Source organism: Amia ocellicauda, chromosome 1 (assembly GCF_036373705.1).
Source record: "Amia ocellicauda isolate fAmiCal2 chromosome 1, fAmiCal2.hap1, whole genome shotgun sequence".
Taxonomy (NCBI): Eukaryota; Metazoa; Chordata; class Actinopteri; order Amiiformes; family Amiidae; genus Amia; species Amia ocellicauda.
In genome coordinates, this window is record NC_089850.1 from 54,158,913 (window position 1) to 54,177,459 (window position 18,547).

The 18,547-nt window shown below is 44.8% G+C and overlaps 1 protein-coding gene across 2 annotated transcripts in view; it reads left to right on the plus strand.

Moving 5' to 3' along the window:
* Positions 1–18,547, plus strand: part of kmt2a (lysine (K)-specific methyltransferase 2A) — a 49,197-nt gene that overhangs the window by 1,293 nt on the left and 29,357 nt on the right. For both annotated transcript variants that reach the window (XM_066709135.1, XM_066709145.1), the window contains exons 2-3: positions 14,132–14,204; positions 14,525–18,093. In XM_066709135.1, coding sequence (XP_066565232.1) covers positions 14,132–14,204; positions 14,525–18,093 — 3,642 coding nt within the window. The remainder of the gene's footprint in view (positions 1–14,131; positions 14,205–14,524; positions 18,094–18,547) is intronic.

Consider the following 18,547-nt stretch of genomic DNA (forward strand, 5'->3'; position numbering starts at 1 on the left):
CTACGGTATTGCTGATGCACAGGAAAACAGGAGGTGGACATTTTTTTCACCCTGCAAATAATATACAGTGCGTAGTAGCCACATTTATTCAGAAACGTGTTTGAATTGAACCAAACCTGTCGTTGTATGCAGTGTAAGGGACCAGATCAGGGAATCGGTGACCTGATTTAAAATGAGCAGGCTCAATATACAGGAACAATTGTAAGCAATAACAGCAAGGTGCCTCTTGACAGCGAGACATGATCTTGGGGGGTGTGTTACAGTACGTCTGCAATCTCCCCTTTCCGTAGAAAATGAAGAAAGACAAAAACGTAAGAGCACAAGGCAGTGGGAGTAGATGCTGGTTGGACTAGTATGGACCTTCTGCACCTTTAACATATATTTTGTATTAATGATATTGAAGAGTATTTGCATCTTGTAGCAGATCAGCAGCGTGGTGATGTGTCAATGTGCATGACGGGGCTAGAGAAGCAATCATATAAGCATCTCTCTTCACAGATAGTTTAATTAAACCATTGCATCGACTGGGTCACAGTGTCTGTTCTGGCCTAATACGATTTATTTACTCTAGCTACGCAGCAAAATATTGTACCTCCATCCTTAAGTGACGGCATGGTGTACAGCTAGATCCCCTGCATGCTTTCTTACAAGCGAGCTCTGTTCACATGCAGTCTGTCATCACTTGATGTGTAGTACGTCGTTTAGAAATGCCAAGTTATAGCAAGTGTTTTGTAACGGTGTGTATTTGCTACTGTGTATTTGCTACTTAAAAAAAAAAATGGACAGTGGGTGATGATACATTTTTTTTATTTTTTATTTTTTAATAATGATGCCATACACCTAATGCTGAACACATAATGTGCCATTGTCCTGTGTTTCTTTGGTGCTTTATTTCTTTGATTGTTGCCAATGCATCCCATCAGAAGTAAGCTTTGTAAGGATAATGCCAGTCATTTTGTATTTTGGCAATTGTAATTGTTTGTAAGGTTGATGTACAATCTATTTACTTTAATTATCCATAACTTCCATGTTAAATACGACTTCCATGTCAGCACAGGTAGACATTCTTGAACCCGTTACACGAGTCTTTAAAGTATTATACATACTAAATAAATATTTAAGTTAAAACATACAACATTAATGAAGTATGACGTTTAGGAGGTAAAATAGTTAAATACTGTACAGGTCACTGGATATCATGTCTGTTTACAAGCTCTGCTGTGATATTAAGCCTGTGTCATCATGATGTTATTAGGCTTGCCATGATTGCAAGTGGATTGTTAACATTTTCCAAGGAATATAAATTTCATTGTAGTAAAAAGTAACCCTGGGTATTCACAGTACCCAGAATTGTCAGGGACTTTTGCTGACCTCTGGTTTAATAAACTTAGGGGTTAGTTACTCTTTTGTCCTTCACTCCTTTCAGAAATCTGTATGGCTGTTCCAGCATTTGGAATCCTGCACTAGTAATGTCATGTATGGTCTTTTACATACTCCATAAACTAATAATAGATCTAGAATAATCTGCGGCAGGTCACTGTGAATTTGAATCCGAACTTCCCTACGGTGGAACTTCTATAGAAGGCAAAGCACGAGATCAGATAACACTTTAACCATTGCTTACATGTCTTTGTCAATACCCTGTACCAGGCCTATAATCACATGGGTATGTATGTGACTAAGTAGTCTTAACAGAAGTGGTTAAAAAGATGAACATTCTGCTTTTGTTGTGTGGGATTGGATTCAGAGAGTTTGGAAAAGGATGTGTGAGGAAGCCTGAAAGGGACAAAATGATGTTGGGTTGTGTTTTACATGGTACTCTTCTGGGAAAGTCAGACACCCGCAGAACGTGCAGACGAACTGTGCCGCCAGGGATCTGAGGGGGGTATTGAAAGCTGGATTTGTAGTGTGGGAAGCTGCCTAATGTGTCATAAGATACCTGAAGACTGGCCAAACATGCATGTTGCCAAGAGACAAGTTTCTGCACAAAATGTTCTTCCCTAACCTATCTGCCTGACTGTGTACAAGGAAATCATAATAAAATCCAACAATACTTGAACTATCTAGACACTCAGGTGGGATAGAGGGAGGTAGACAGACGGAATCCCAGCGGAGGATGTGAGCTGTGGAAGTTGCGAACGCAGCATTGTAATGTCATTCAGGAGGTGATGTCACGCCTGGTCCACATTCTTCCGCCTCATCGCAGACTGCTAAGTTCACAGCAGTGCCCAGGGCTAGCCTGTGTGTCAAACACGAGGGCTCAGAGACGACTCTTGGTTAGCCACTCTCACAGTCCCACAGTCTACTGCTAGTTGCATAAATATTCCCACATCCTAATGTGGTGCCTTTTGCGCCTTTCGTTGGTTATGACGTTAAACCCTTATTTGATCAAATTAGTGTGGTGTGTAAAGACACTAGGGGTAAGAGGACTCGTATATATATTCTCTTTTTACAAGCAAATTCTGCATTCAAATGAGAACATTCTTGGAACTCTTAAAGCAAGATTCCAGTTCTCTGAAGTTGCAGCATTTAGACTTCCTTGTTTGTAAAGGTGCATCGTGGGAGACTTATTTTTTTCAGACACAAACGGTTAATGATTGTCAAATATATTTTTGGTGCAATAAAAGCTGGGAGGATCTAAATAAATTAATATAGCCCTAATAAAGGAGGTGTTTTTAGTGTTGGTCTGTGTTTGGACTGTTCCCAGTTACAGAAGCAAGATGTTGAAATTCATCAAATTTAAACAAATGGTCAATTTATCCCATCTCGTGCTACAGCCAGGTTTTAACTTTTTTTTTTTGTAAACTTACAACAGGCTTTATGAGGCTTAAACAAATTGGTAACACTGAAAACCCCGTCTTTTTTTTTTCTTCCTTTTTTTAATGAATTCCCTGTTTGATTCGGGGAAGGGAAATGCATTTATATCAATCATAACTTCAATGTTGCCTAAATGTCAGACCACAGAGAGAAATGAATAGAATGTAACTGTCCTTCTGTAGGCTTGTAAAAGTATTAATAAATGAATAAAAGAGCATTTGCAATATGTCCCCCTTGTTCTAGAGAACAGTGTAAGATGGACGGAGTCCAGCAGGTGCAAGCCAAGCCCTCTTTATGCATGGTAGCCCCCCGCACTCCCCAAACTCCCGCTCCCCCGCCCAGACAGACAGAAGCGGCAGCGTGTGGATCGTAGCGGGAAGCTTTGTGTCTGCTTTTGATCCCTGCTTTAATAAAGCAGCTTCTGAAAGCGCACAGGCGTTCATATCAAAGAAGAGGCGCGGACCCTGGTCCCCCAGGGGCAGTGCTGGGAGGGGAATTAGTCACACGCTCCCGTTCACGGCTTTATTCTCTTTGCTCACAGGCAGACGGTTTTCACCTCCGAACTAATAGGAGCAGCAGAAGCAGCAACCGCAATGGTTCAGCCACTGTGCTGATCTGCCTACCCTTTATATACCCAATTAGACATCGCAGGAGGCACTTCTTGTTGCACAGGAACAGTCTGCTCTTGTTTAGATGCTGTTGCCTTGTCGTCTTAAAGCTGTAGTGTTTTCTGCAGCCTTGGTGTCAAACGGAGGTGTGAGAGCTTTATCTCCCTGGACTTTCCCTGAAGGGTCATTGTGCTCTACATTAAAGCATTAGTTGCTATATGTGAAGTGCTAGTGGAAATGTTAGGCACCCTGTTATTCACACCAAACCAGAAACATTCAATTTAAAACAGCAGGGAGGTTTTTGTTCCTTGGCGTTTCAGAGCTTTTAGTTTTTCCAGTTTAGTCCATGGTGGTTGAAGTCTGTGATAAAGCTGATAGGAATTTCCTCATATCAGGTGGCCTGTGTTCCACTGAGATGACATCATCACTTAATATGGATGATCTCATTATAAATTGAAATTCCAGGAAGAGGTGTAGATCCCCATGCATTATAAATCGGAAAACGTTTCCTCTCAAGCAGTTGGACTACATCTACATCAAGGGATTTTTATACTTAACCTGAATATAAAGCAGTGGACAGTGCTGTTGAATCATATTTTTCTTCCCTGGCTCTAAAAGACATACTTGTGGCACAAATGTTATTTCGGAATTGTGCATGGTAACCCTTCTAGAATACTGTACAAAGTAAGTCCAGCAGCTACCATTTATTACTGACAACTCTGAGAGGACCTAACCAAGTGTGCAAATAAAACAAAAAAACTTGCAGTCACTAGTATGAGATGTTATGAGGCGGGAAAAACACTTCAGTTACTTTCGGGGAGGATTCCCTTGTTGGGGACAGCACAAGGGTGCGTGTCTTTGTGGGGTGTTTATTGTAGAGGTGTTTGCGTTAATAAACTACTAGAGATTCTGCTTTTCAACTGCCTGTGGTTTGCACTTGACTGATCATTGGCCAGCTCCAGTCAGAGTGAAACCAGTTCCTCTGAGAAGACACTGGAGAGCAGCAACATTTGCACTGAATAACCTTCTGCTCTTGCTATTATTCATCCCACAACACGTTGTATAGTTTGTGGCCTGGGAAATCTGACACATTGCAGCCTGTAAGAATGCTATTTATTTATTTTTATTTCTGATTATAATTAACATAATTAAAAAAAACAGCTTTTTAGAACTGATTCGAATTAAGGGTAGCGAATTAGACCATGTTTCAGATTATATTTTCTGAATGTTTTAATATTGATTTCATTAATTTAACATCTATTTATTTATGTATGTATGTATTTATGTGCTGCTTATGCAAGTCTCTTCCACCAGGTATGTGTGAGTTTTGTTTTTAACCAGTATGTTTTCCTTACTTGTAAATTTCTTGTTTTCTCCAGCTGTAGTTTCACCTCACTGAGATTAGTTGGTCCCATCTGCTGGACAGTTAATATTATGGGCACATATTTCTTTTGGCATCTGGTTCTTCTCTACTTAGCTGAAGCTTGCACACTGATGTCTTTTGGCAGTTCTACTAACCTATATATATATTTCCTCACCTGGTGTTGCTTCAGTCACCCCCCTTCTTTCAGATTCTTTGGGGAATGCAAATTTTGTAGATAACTTGTTGCTAGACTGAATCAGAAAGCTTAGGTTGTTTTTCATATCATGATTAATATTGTTTTATAGGCACAACCACCTTAACCAACAAACTCTTTTTGAACTTTTCTTGGTTTGGTCATATTTACTGTAATCTACACCTATGCAGGGTTACTGTGGCATAGCATATCCAGAAACAGGCAGAGCAAAAGGCAACACACAAATAAGTGCCCATGTAACATGCCAAGAGGAATGTAAATGAACCAAGAACATGGTTCTCCTGAAAAATTCCCTACTTTTCCATTAAAACATCAAGGGGAGCACCCTCAGGGTCTTGTGGTTTAGACACTACAGATTCGGTGCTTTGTGGTTGAAAGAGGTTCACCACAGAGCAATCAAACCTTGGTCAAGTTTGAAGAAGTGTGGCTAAGCATAAGGCAGGCTAAAAATATTGTCCGAGCCAGGTGAGAATTTTAAAAGCATCTTCATTCTTGAAATAGGCTACAAAGTTAGGTGTTGCCTGCACAAGGAAATCCTGGTACTTCTGACAGGGCATGCTTCAACTAGTCAATATTTTGTGCCATGGTTTAACAAGACGGTTCAAGTCAGTGGTACTGGCAAAGAAATCTCTCTGTCTTCCAGGAAGAACAGTGCCAGATGCTAACCAGATGACGATCTGAATTTAACCATTCTTGGAAAAATGTTCTACCAGAGCAAAAAAGCGAGAATTGCACATGATCTTTCATTTTACTTTCTGATCCAAACTGCCAAGTCTCCCAATCAACAGTTTGTCTTAATGCTCTTATATTAGTCCACAGCTTTGTGTCCTGACAGGAGATAGTGTTAACATCCTTGCTGCAGTCACAAATTATCATATTTTCACCTGTTAATGGTGTTCACAGTAATGCTGATTCCACTACAGACAAAATGACACGTGTCCTGTGCCGTGCAGTGCCGAGACCCCTATGTGTTCCACCGTTTGTGTGTTGGACACAAGTTGTCATACCTGTGGTAGCTTCAACAGCTGCTGGGAAGTCTATAAATAAATCATGAACTAATTGAATAAAGAATAAAAGGCCAAGCTGCCAGTCTGTGAGTGTACAAACAATAAAAGCCCTTCTGTGTCTGCCCTTCCTCTCTCTTTCTTGACTTCTTTAATCTGTTCTTAAGAAACAATAGTGTTACTGTTAAGCCAGGAGCCAGGAACACAGGTACCAGTAATATGACATCACGAGACTTGCATGCCTCACTTCAGGAGGAGGGATGTCTGTGGTTTCAATGGGAAGAGATTGCAGTGACCAGAAGTGATGGAGTCCTCGTGTCATTGTGTGCGGTATAGCCTGTCCATACTGCATGGTTGAAGCAGGAAAAAGGGGTGGTCTGGGTCTTACTATGTCATGGCATATAAGCTTTTGTAAGTCTTTGCTGTAACCAAGGATGCTTCCTCAGCTGGCTATTTTAAATGGAAAAAACATGGTTCAGAACTCACCTGTAACTCCTCCCGGCAAGTTAGGTGTGTGATGGTATCAGGCATAACCCAGAGTTAGCTCTCCACAGAGGAAACCAGGAAATGGCCTCCCCCTTCACGGGACTTTTGTCAGCCTTCCCCACAGGCTTAGTGGGGCAGTGAGTCACAGCATCAGAAGAGCACCCCCTACTGTGCCTGTGCAGCTGGCCTCGCTGTAGGCGGCAGCTTGTTGAGTATTTGAAGGAGCCCGATACGTCACTTCCTGCTGTTTTATATCTCTCCAGATGACAGGTATGGCTCCAATTAAACACAGCTGTATTCCACGAGGAAACACCAAGCTCAAAATGACAGCCATCCAGTCTGCCAGAATATATGCATGTTAAAGAACCTAGACTTTATACCGCATAATGCGTGGGTGGGTGGGGATGGTGGGGATGGGGGGGCAGAGGAATCTATACATTTTTGTGTGTGCCTGAGTGTTTCCAGCCCTATTCCAGTTAGTTGTTTTCAAGTGGATACCAGTTAAAGTACTGCAGGCATGATTCATTAGTCTTCGCACCAGTACCAAATGGATGGAGCCTAGCTATTGATATCCCTGTTGAAGCCCCATATGTGTTCTTTAGATAGTCACAAGCATTTTTAAACCCAATGTGGGAATGTCTGATTCAATTTATTAATAAGGGTTTTATATAAAAGAATCACAATAAAATGTGTGTCCTCAGCAAGTGGCTAAAGATCCAGTAACATACAAAACCTACTAATTAGGCAGTTGGCCTACTTGGTTCATTAAGAGCTTGGTCAGAAAGAAAAAAAAAAAACTGATCACCCTGTAGCTCTCCATGAGCATGACTGAAGACTCACGCTTTGAAAGGACAGCTGGAATTAAAACAGGAAGACCTTGTGGTTACCCAGTACCAGGGATGGAGACCCCCTGGGATACAGGATGTTGTTTTTGATCCTCCCTCCACAAGTGACAGGGCTGAGGAATACACATTGATGCAGCATGGGTGTGTCACATTTCAGGGCACAGCTACACGGGAGCTGTGACTTGCATCGCACAGGGAAGCTATGCTCTCCTGCAGAACCATAAGATAAGTGTCGCATCTGTACTGTAGAGACACGCTACCGGTGCCTTTCCTGCGTGGTTTTGTCTCCGGATGTTATTGTACAAACTGACACGCGTGCTGGTGGCAACAGATAGAAGCAGCACCAAGAGAAGTTCTCCAGAAGGCCAAATTCTTGGAATCTCTCTCTCGCTACCTTACTTGAAGATAACCACGTCCGTTGGCACTCACCCAGATTATTGTAGGTCAGGTTTTTGTGCCCCAGGTTTGAATGTAGTGAGTGGTGTTGCAACATATAGGATAGCTTTGAATGATACTGGCTATACTGGCATCTGGTCTTCTAATGTTTGTTTTATTTAGTTGAATTAGCTTTTTTATTGCATGGACCTCCTTAAGATATTTTGCTGTATCAAATCTAAATAGGGTGCAACATTAAATGGGTTATAGAACAAAGACAATCGTGCATTATGTATACATGGAAACGTTGACATTTGTAAGAATGTGCAGTATTTCACAGGAGTTTATATAGTGCAGGGAAGGAAATGCAGAAAAGCAGTAAGTGGATTGAAACAGAATGTGCAAGTATAAATGTGCAGTGAAACATAATAGCAGAAGTGCAACAATAAGCAGGTCCTGTGCAAGAGCAGGTTGTAGGAGCTGGAAGAGTAGCCATGAACAGGTTTGTGCTGAGACGATACCACTGCAGTCAGAGGACACACCCCTGAGGTCTGTGAGCAGATGGAATTGGCAAAAGAAGCAAAGAAGGCAGAATAATTGGGCAGGGAAGATTTAAGAATAATGGAGGCATGAAGACTAGCAGAGATGTGTTATGAGTTATGGAGACAACAGTGGTCAGGGATCTTGAATGGGACATGAGATTGGAAGGGTGTGTAGTGGGGGTGGTATCAGTGTTGAAGCAATTTAATGTAACTTAGAAGTACTATCGCCCAATAAATACAATCTGCAGCATTGGTTTCTCAGAGTCACCACATTAAACGTCTCTGAATTTGTTTTGATGTGTCTTTCATTTTCTGTGCAGCACATGTTTGGTCTCTTTCCTCTAACATGCCAACCTTTCTGCCTAACCTCTGTCTGTTCTTCTTGTGCTCAGACTTGCATCTCAGCCTGATAGCTACAGGAGCTGTTAATGCAGAATGCAGTGGGGGTCAATATCCAGAAAGACCAAACAATAACATAATTTACTCCTGCTTGAAACACTCCCTATGCCCTCCTGCACTTCCCCTTGGCTACAACGCTAAGTACTACTTTGGCATTTTACCTGTCCTTGAATGAACATGCTTGATGAATCGCAGGAGCTGGGGCTTGTCTAGGCTGAATGCTGTCCTGCAGGTAGTTTTCTCCAGCATGGGAATGAATTTCCTCCTTGCTAACCGTCTGTTTTTGACTACCCCCTGCGATGTCACAATAGATTCAGTAGAATGATGGTTGTCATTACATTTAAACTATGCCCAAACAGTATGTATAACATGTGTTGCTATATATTATGTAGGAAGGCCTCTACAAAGAGCAGGTGTTTCAAGAATGAAACCAACATAATACAAATACATTTATATCAGAAAATTATCAACATTAAAAGAATGTCAAGAAATGTCTTTAAATGAGCCAGGAAGTGAATGCTGGCTGCGCACAGCAAACTAATTGTTAAGGTGAGATGTTTAAGTGGTGGTTTAAATTACAAGATGCATTTAGGAAACAAAGTGGGGACTTTGTTTATACAAAAGGGACTACGAGTGTACGCCAGTTTCAAATCTCCATTATGTAAATCAGAAATGGCTTTCAATGTTGAATACACCAGAAGAAGGCTGTTTGGTACCATTACAACAAAAGAACACAGTAGCTAAGATCTTAAGCTGTGACAGTGGAATAAGTGGGGGAGGATGGAAGTTTAGAAATGAATGAACAAACTAAATGAGTAACCCATGTTTGCTTTCACTGGGTAGAACATTAATATCATAGCTGTGTCTAGAAGTGGGCTGCACTCTGTATTGGGTGTTAGAAACACGAATTATACCAGCAAGACTGGAGGCAGTGCAAGACATTGTATTTATTATGCAGTGGTACATATTTTGTTTTAGTCATTAAAAATAACAAATAAAAAATATAAATATCCAGGGGATGTACCAATTGCTTGGAAACTACACAAACAAAAAATCTAAACATGCCAGTGTTGGTGTGACCAATATTATAGACAAATTAGAAATGTGAGCTTAGACTAAACAGTAGAAAATGGATCACAAAGGCTTGAAAGAACACCTGTTCGTATGGAGCCAGACCATTGTGTGAAAGCTGAATCGATGGGATGTTGAGCTCCTAGGTTCTACAACAGACATCTTTGCAGGCATGACTGGTCAAATATAAACCACTTTCTCCTTGATGGCTTTTTCCTTCCGTAGCTTCCATTGAAATTAACAGTCATAAAATGTTAATATGTTGAGGGGGATACAAAACAGGCTTCATAGTGATGTGGTATAAAGACTTTTTGTCTAGATTGCTAGGTTTAGATGCAAGTATTCAGAGTACTGCTATTGTATTACGGATGGTTTCTTGTGGACACTAGAAGTTGTAGTTTGGTGCTAGTGTCTTTTTTCTTTTTCTTTCTAGATATACACTTATATTAATCTTGTGTAATGTATGGACAATTGAAAGATTAAGTGAAAACTGGGTCAGAGTCCTTTTGCTTATGAAGAACGGTGCCTTGGTTGAATGGTTTCCCTCTGTTCTCTCTTCCCTAGCAGCTGCCACAAGACGTTTGTTCTGTATTGTCCGTCTCCTCCCACTCCTCCTCATTCTTTCCTCTCCTTTCTCTTCTCTGTCACCTTGTGTTTTAGGGTTGGTTTGTTTGTTTGTTTTCCTCAGTTCTGCTTTCCTAAGCCTATCCCTTAACCTTCCTCTTGTGCAGTTCTTCAGTGTTCTTCTTTTGTATTCGCTTATCTTCCCCTTGTAGGTGTTTGTGTAAGAGGTGTTTACAGGGTGTGATGTGCTCAGTGTGTGTGTGCGTGTGATTGTTTGTCTCTCCTGAATGTAATGCCTCACAGCTTCTATGAATCCCTTTGTCTCTCAGCTCTCGAGATGCGAAGCTGTGGAGACTCATCTCCCCTCCCTCCAACCCCCACCCTTCACCCCCTCCCCTCCTCTGTCCCACAGCGATGTCCTCGGTTGTTTACATCTGTGGCTGGGCTCCTCTCATGTGAGGGGGAGGAGTGCTGGGAAGGAGGGAGAGAGTTCCTGAGCGTCTTCTAGGGGTGTGAGTGTCATTGGGACCTGCTAGCACTGCTGCTGTCATAATGACTCCAGGCTATTGATTTTTATTCTCTCCCATCCCCACTTTGCTCCATGCGCTGAGCACCCAGGGATTTCTTTAAAGGTGCTAGGTGCTAATTACTAGGGATGTATTTGGCCTGGAGGTCTGTTTGGCCTTAAAGTTTATTGGAGCTGGAAAGAGGAAGTGGGGGTGGCAGTGTAGAGGCCACAGTGATGAATTGGGAACAGGTTGATAGTTCCATATGAGTGACTCATACCTGTGACGAACCTTGCAGACAAGAAGATGTATCAGTGGTTTTAGTCTCTAGGTTGCAATGTTGTTTTGTTTGTTTGTGTGTGTGTGTGTGTGTGTGTGTGTGTGTGTTTAACAAAAGAATGGGGGGCAGGGCAGTGAAATCTATTCACAAGACACTGCAAGGACAGGCATTATGTGTAGTCTTGCATTTGAAACCAAGGAGATTGGAAGGTTGTCTGTTGTAGTATAAGGCAAGCACTTAAACATAGTTTCTACTTTTGAGGGACTGGAAATTCCAGTAATCTAATGGGTTAAAGCAAAAGGCAATGTGCTTCAGCAGTTACAAATGAAAAACAAATGTTGTGTTGTAGGTAGAGCAAAACAGAATTCTCAATTGTTTTAGGAGTTGTGGTTAGGAGTGTAGAGGATTTAGGACAAAGTGCGTCTTTCCAAGGGACTTTCAAGCCCTCCCTAGATTGTCATTAGCCTACTTTAGACCTGGGACATGTTTAAAACAAAATCCCGATAGGGGAGTTCATTCTTCTATCACTGCCTCAGTAAACAAATGTGTTCCTGAACTTAATTGTGTTTTTCCCTCTAAATTAGGTTTAAGAACTCTTACATACACTTTACAAAAAAACTGTTTCTATGTTGCACTCATATACAAGCACACCCTCTTTGTTTTGTCAACTTGCGGGGGCTACAAATGCATTTTTTTCCAATACAAAATTACCCTCTTGGCAGGGTAAAACCAGAGATCTGAGTGACTGCAAAGAGATCAGTAGTAGTTGTGGGTAGAGTGTAGCAGAATAGGTGCTTTTAGGAAGCTTTTATTTGCTTTAATCAACCTTAGTTTAGGGTTGCAAGCACTGCTCATAAATCTACTTTCATCTTTGCAGCAGGTCTGGAGAGATTTGTTTACAGTGTTTTTCCCTGGGAAGCGGTGAGAGCTCCTGGCGAGGTGACCTAGACTCTGAGCTCCAATAAGGTATCTGTAGCAGCGATTGTTGCTAGGCTGCGTGATGTCATTGGTGACATCACCCAGTGGGCATCTGCTGAGCGGGGAAGATTCAGAGCTAGTGTCTGGAATGATGCAATGCTCTAATCTCTGGAGAAAGTGCTATTTGTGTGGTGTGAGTTAGTTAAATGAGTAAAGAGTGTTGAATGGGGAGTTTACTGGCACTATGAATGCTCAGTTACATTTTATGTTCTTCCTAGTCAGAGTTATTCCAGGAAATACGAGAGACCTCTTTTCTCCCTTACTTTATCATGTAGTGCCTTCTTTTCAGGAAGCATTTGTCACCTGTTACCAAACCACAACTCATACATCAGTATAAACGACACACATTGAAACTCATTGGTCTTCAGAGGGGTATGTCTGTAAACTTAGTTTTTATGGATGTAAGATGGCTTTATGGAAATATTTCAGCTTCGTAGAAGTGTATAGCATGGATGGATGGATTCAGTGAATGGCTGCTTGGAGTGCAAGTGGGCTCAAATGGAAGACTGCCCTGCTCAACCTTACAGTTCTAATTACCCCCAGAACCACAATGTGAACATAGATCTGTTATTTCCATAGCTTCCCAAACAAACCAGATCAAACCTGATCAGGGTGTGGACTTCACTATCATTTTCATCCCTCAATACCCTTATGATTTGCTCATTCCCTTCTGTTTGTTATATTTGGGTCTGGGCCAGCCAGGGAAAGCAAGTGTTTTCAGAGAAATGTTTCTACGGTTCACTTGTGTACATGGATCTATCCCTTGCCTGTTCTTCTGTACATCAGTTATTATTAAATAACCTTTAAAGAGAATGAAAAGTTCTTTAATCAAGGACTCTAAAGTTTGCTGCTGTGGTAAATGGGTGACCCCTAAGACCTTTCTCTTCCCAGAAAGCTTGTAGTCCTTTTCTGGCATTCAATCTTGGCCTCATGTAAGGGAAGGGTGACTCATTGATGTCAATTAGTTGTGACTTGATCACAGTTCTATCAGTCATATGTATTGAAGACTGTGCCTGTGCTGCCTTTTGCAGATTATGGCTGTACAACTAAAGAAAGTAATTGTGTACAAGACTGACTCTTGTTTTGTGAGGTTTCATCGCATTAACTTTATTTTTAGTTGTGCTCTAGGTTGGAATTAAAGCCCTCCCCCAACCTTCCCCATCCCAGTGTTTGCTTGCTGGGAATCCAGCTGCTGACGTCCTACTCGACAGGTTGTTTCTGTAACTGCTGTGGACAATCATTAAGTCTTTAGAGAAATTATTTTGGACCCCACTGTCTTAACAGAGGAGATGCATTCCTTGTCTGCTAACAGACATTTCGACACAGTGTACCTCGAAATAGCACATGGCCCTTTTCTGTCCGAAGAAGACAATAAGAACTACCAAAATGAGCTGTCCTGTGGCAGTTTTCTCCTGCCTCAAACTGTCTCACTGGAAATCCCCCATAGTTGTGGCTTTGGTTGTCTTTACTGTTTCCTGCGGGTTTTGCAGGAACCTTAGGTGGGGTTTCAGTGTGGGTAGATAGGGATTTGTGTTAAGCATGACTAGGCTAAAATATGAGCAAAAGAGATTACCAAAGTTTGAGCTAAGGAAGCAAACAAAAGGCCCTGTCTGTGGACATAAAGGCCAGACTTTCAGTTTTAAAAGACTATTTTCAATGCGCTTAAGTAACCTGTTGCTTGAAGCACCTAATCTTGAACTTCAGGGAAATGGAGTGAAAGAAACAAAAATGAGTCGGCAGACAAAGGTGAGATGAGACTTACATATATTGTCAGTGCCTAGGGGATTTAATTTCTTGCTCTGTGTATGAGTGTTAAGTTGGTGGATGACTTGAGTACAGGAATGAGAACTAGATTCATATATTCTCGTCAGCACCCCTGTCAGGACATATTCTTTTCATGTTTATGAAGTTGAAGTGGGATGAAGTTCCTCACCTCTTTTCACAAAACAAGAATTCTCACCCTGCCTTCTTGTGTATTTATAGTGAATGCATCATTGGAGGTTTTAATTATTTTTCTACTGTACCCATCAGTGCACACCTCCCCACAAAACTAATTGGCTTCTTTCTTTTTTCATGTAGGAAGATACTTTTTTGGGATTCGGTGCACAGCATGAAAACAGAAGACTACACAGTTCAGCGAGAACACCTTCAGGTATGGCAGAACAATGAGATCTGCAACCTGTGACCTAAAGCACACGTCCAACCTGTTCTTTCTGTGCCATTGCATGCATCCCGATCTTGTTATTATGATTTTTCTGTGCTAAGGGAGATGTGATCATTTGTTGAACAAGATTATTGGAAATGGCATGCTTCAGAACCTATTTATAATCCCTTAATGAATATGTTATCAAATAAAAGGCAAAACCTCAGAGATTATGGAACTAGGACTATGGAATGCTAATAGAATGAAGCTGTTTTGGATAAGCATGCAAAAACATGGATCATCAACCTTTTTGTGTCTCTTCTTTTCAGTCAATTCTCGCCAGGAAAGAAAGCCCAGAGGCCGTCCTCCCAGGGCCTTGACTCCGCAGAGAGCAGCTACAGTGATTGACTCCTCTCCGTCACCAGCTACCTCTCCCCACTGCAAACCAGAGGGCCCCAGCCGGCCACCAGAGAAAGTCAAGAGACCACCGGGGAGGCCCCCTGGCTCGGGGGAGAAGAGGCGAGGCCGTCCTCCAGCATCGGGGAGCCACAGGGCCTGGCAGCAGAGGAACCAGGCCAGAGTAGAAGACAAGCGGGAGTCTTCACAGCAGCACAGCACAGGCTCGGGCCCCCGAAAAGAGTCACCAGACGATGAGAAAGAAAGAAAGGCGGCGAAACGGACACCCCTCGGGTCCATGCAGCAGCAGCAGCAGCAGCAGCAGCAGCATGGCGTTAGTAAGCTATCAAAGATGCCCAAGATGGGTCGCATCTCAAAGATAACCAAAATCAAGCGGCTGCGAGCTGTTAAACTGGCTCCCCTCAAGGCTCGGCTCAAGGTGATCGGAAGGAAGGGAGTCCCGGTTCCTGTGGTGCCAAGGCGAAGGCGTGGCAGGCCACCTTCTGCGGAGCGCCTGAAAGCTGAAGCTGCGGCAGCAGCCGCCGCTCTGGCCTCTGCTTCCTCGGCCCCTCAGATGGCTATGATTGAAGCTGCGTCTCTGAAACAGAAAGCTATCAGGGATCGACGAGAGAGAGATCCAGCCCCTCACACTCCTCACCACCTCAAGCACAGGGATTCGCAAGCTGACGATCTCCTCACAGGCGCCAGTTCCAGCCCCCACAACTCCTCCCCTTTGCTGCCCACCTCTCCTTCCCGGACAGGCATGGCAGTGGGGGTGCGGCAGAGCCCTAGGCGCATCAAACCAGTACGCATCGTCCCCCCTTCCAAGCGGCCCGATGCCACGATCGCCAAGCAGCTGCTGCAGCGTGCCAAGAAAGGAGCACAGAAGAAGAAAATGCTGGAGAAGGAGGCAGTGATCAGCAGCCAGGGACCTTCTGGAATGGAGTCGGGCATCCGGAGGCGGAGGAGGACGCAGCTGAAGAATATCCGGCAGTTCATCATGCCTGTGGTGAGCACAGTCTCCAGGCGGATCATCAAGACGCCCAAGCGCTTCATTGAGGATGAGGCCAGCTTTGGCAACCCTCCACCACACCTGAAGATGCCCAGACTGGAACCTGTCCCTACTACAGTGGCCTCTCCACCCTCCTCCTCTACTTCTATTCCCGTGTCGACTGCTGCTGCCTGCGCTGCTGCTTCTGTTGGGGCTGTAGCATCAATCGGCACCCCTCTACTGCCCCCTCCTCCACCCCTTAGTGCGAACGTGGCAGCAGCCGCAGCCAGCCTGCTCAACAACAACAGCAGCTGCAACAACAGCACGAGCAACGGGCGCTTCAGCAGCAGCACGGCATCTTGTGGCTCCAGTGCCGTGTCCCAGCATTCATCCCAGAACACATCGGGGGAGTCCTCCCGTTCCAGCAGCCCTAGCCTGGATTCATCTAGTGACTCCCAGGCCTCTGAGGGCACCCCACCTCTATCTGAAGAGCCAGACCAATCCCCATCTTCCCAGGGTGACAGGGAGACCGGTCACATCTCCCGGCCGCCATCCCCCCCATCTGAACCTGAGCACGTGGTGCCGATGGAGAGGAGCAGAAGGGGTCGCCGGGGACAAGGGATTGGGAGAGGGACGTTGGTGGCAAGCGCTGGCAGTAGCTCGGCCAGTGGAGGAAAGAAAACAGGACTCTCCAGTGCTGTCACAGGAGGGCTGTTGACATCCTCGTCTCAGGCAGGGTCACAACAAGCTTCCTCTACAGCCTCTTCTTCCTCCTCTCCCCCACCCCCCTCTCTCCTCACCTCCCCACTGCCGCCTCAGCCCACCCAGCCAGCCTCCAACACCACGGCTGCCATTGGGGATCACCATTCTCATTCCCCATGGATTGTTCCCCACCCCATTGCTCCTTTCATCTCTGCTCCTTCTGTGATGTCCCCTCTGCAGGAGAAGCGACGGTCCATTCTGAGGGAACCTACTTTTCGCTGGACCTCACTGTCCCGCTCGGACCAGCAGTACTTCTCCTCTGCCAAGTATGCCAAGGAGGGCCTTATTCGCAAACCCATCTTTGACAACTTCAGGCCACCCCCTCTCACCCCTGAAGATGTGGGCCTTGTGCCCCCCAGCTCCGGTGCTGGAGCAGGTGGTGGAGGGGGAGGCGGGGGTGCTGCTGGGGGTTTCTCCGCCCCCGGAGGGGCGGCAGGAGCTGGCAACCGCCTCTTCCCTTCGTTGCATCCCCACCACCACCAGCACGAACTTCCTTCCTCCCGCTTCGAGGCCCCACTTCACAAGCGCAGCCCCTTGCTCCGAGCCCCCCGCTTCACCCCCAGCGAGGAACACTCCCGTATCTATGAGTCTGTTACCCTCCCTACTTCCTCGGGGGGTAGCCCGGGCTCCCTGTCCTCCACTCTGCAGCTCTCATCCCCCACTGGCAGAACCCCTCGCCGTAAGGCGAGGAGAGTGTTCGGCCCCTTGCGAGGCCAACCCAGGTCACCGTCACACTCCATGACCACCCGAAGCAGCCAGTCAGGGGCCCAGGCAGGCAAGGCCCCATCTGATCTCTCCCCGTTGGCGACTTCTGCCTCAGCAAGCACGGTCAGCATCTCCAGCTCCTTGCCAGGTGTTGCCGTCAGTCCTCTAGCCACCAGTGCCTTAACTCCAGCTCCGTTCAGTACCTTCTCACCAGGCTCAATGACTCTCCCAACCGAGGGGACCCCAGACTCTTACCAGTCAAGCAGGAGACAGGCTGGAGGCTTGGGAGGGGCAGGAGATTCCTTCTCCTCAGGGGTGGGGGTGGGAGGCAGCTCTTCATCCTCATCCCCTCTTTTCCCTCTCTTCGCCTCCAGCCCCCAGGCACCCGGAGGAGCAGGGAAAGGAGCCAGGGAGAGAAGCGTCTCAGTAACCCGGGAGACAGCCTCCAAAGAGAAAGAGAGAGAACCTGAGAGACCCAGGGACAGAGAGAAAGAGAATAAAAAAGACACTCGGAAGGAGCGGGAGAGAAGAGGAAAGGGAACAGGTATGGAAGCCTCCACCCCTACCCCCAGCCTCTTCTCAATAGATGGGAAAGAAAGTGAAGAAGCTGTCACAACCCCTGCCCCAAAGAAGACCCCTGGCAGGAAGAAATCCATCTCTGTTGACCCCGCTGCTGAAACTTCTCCTTCTCTGGGGTCTGTGGAGGGTGTGAACCAGGCAAGCACCGTTACCCCCAGCAACAAGAGCCGCCTGTCCAAAAAAGGCAGACCAGCAGAGAAGGGCCAAGAGTCTGAGACAGGGGAGAAGGAGAAGGAGAAGGAGAAAGCTCATCCTCAGACAACAGCCCCAACCCAGCACAGCCCCCAGCCAGGACCTCCCAGCAAACAGCCCTCCACGCACTCCTTGGGATCCATGCTCGCCCAGGCACAGAAGCAGCAGGTGTCAGACAGGAAGGTTGCTGGCCTGCTAAAGAAAGCAAAAGCTCAGTTGTTTAAGATTGAGAAAAGCAAGTCCTTTAAGACGGCAGACCAGCCTAAAGCACAGGTATGTCAGTGTCTGCACAAACCTCAAGTCACACACGTGTGTCTTTGTTTTCTTTCAAATCTTAGGATGTTGAGTGTCACATGAACTTCTTACTTTCAGAAAATCTTCAACATGCAGTTTCTTTCTGCCCTCCTCTACACAACCTTTGATCACAGTTATATTGCATGTGAAAGCATTTATTTTTTTACTATTTTTTGTTATCTGGTTAACTTTTTCTTGAGGGTGTGACCTTTGTCCCAACATGCTGTAACTTGTCTGTACTGCAATCCAGTCATTTGTAAAGTGATTTATTTGCTAAAATCTATATCTAAATCAGCACAGCACAGAACGAAACTAAAAGAAATAAAAACACCAATAAATGTATTAATCTTTCAACATCCTACGATGATTAGATCTTAAGTGAAGCAGATATGAAATGTCTAATGTGAAATATTTTTTCTCTCCTTTAATGAAA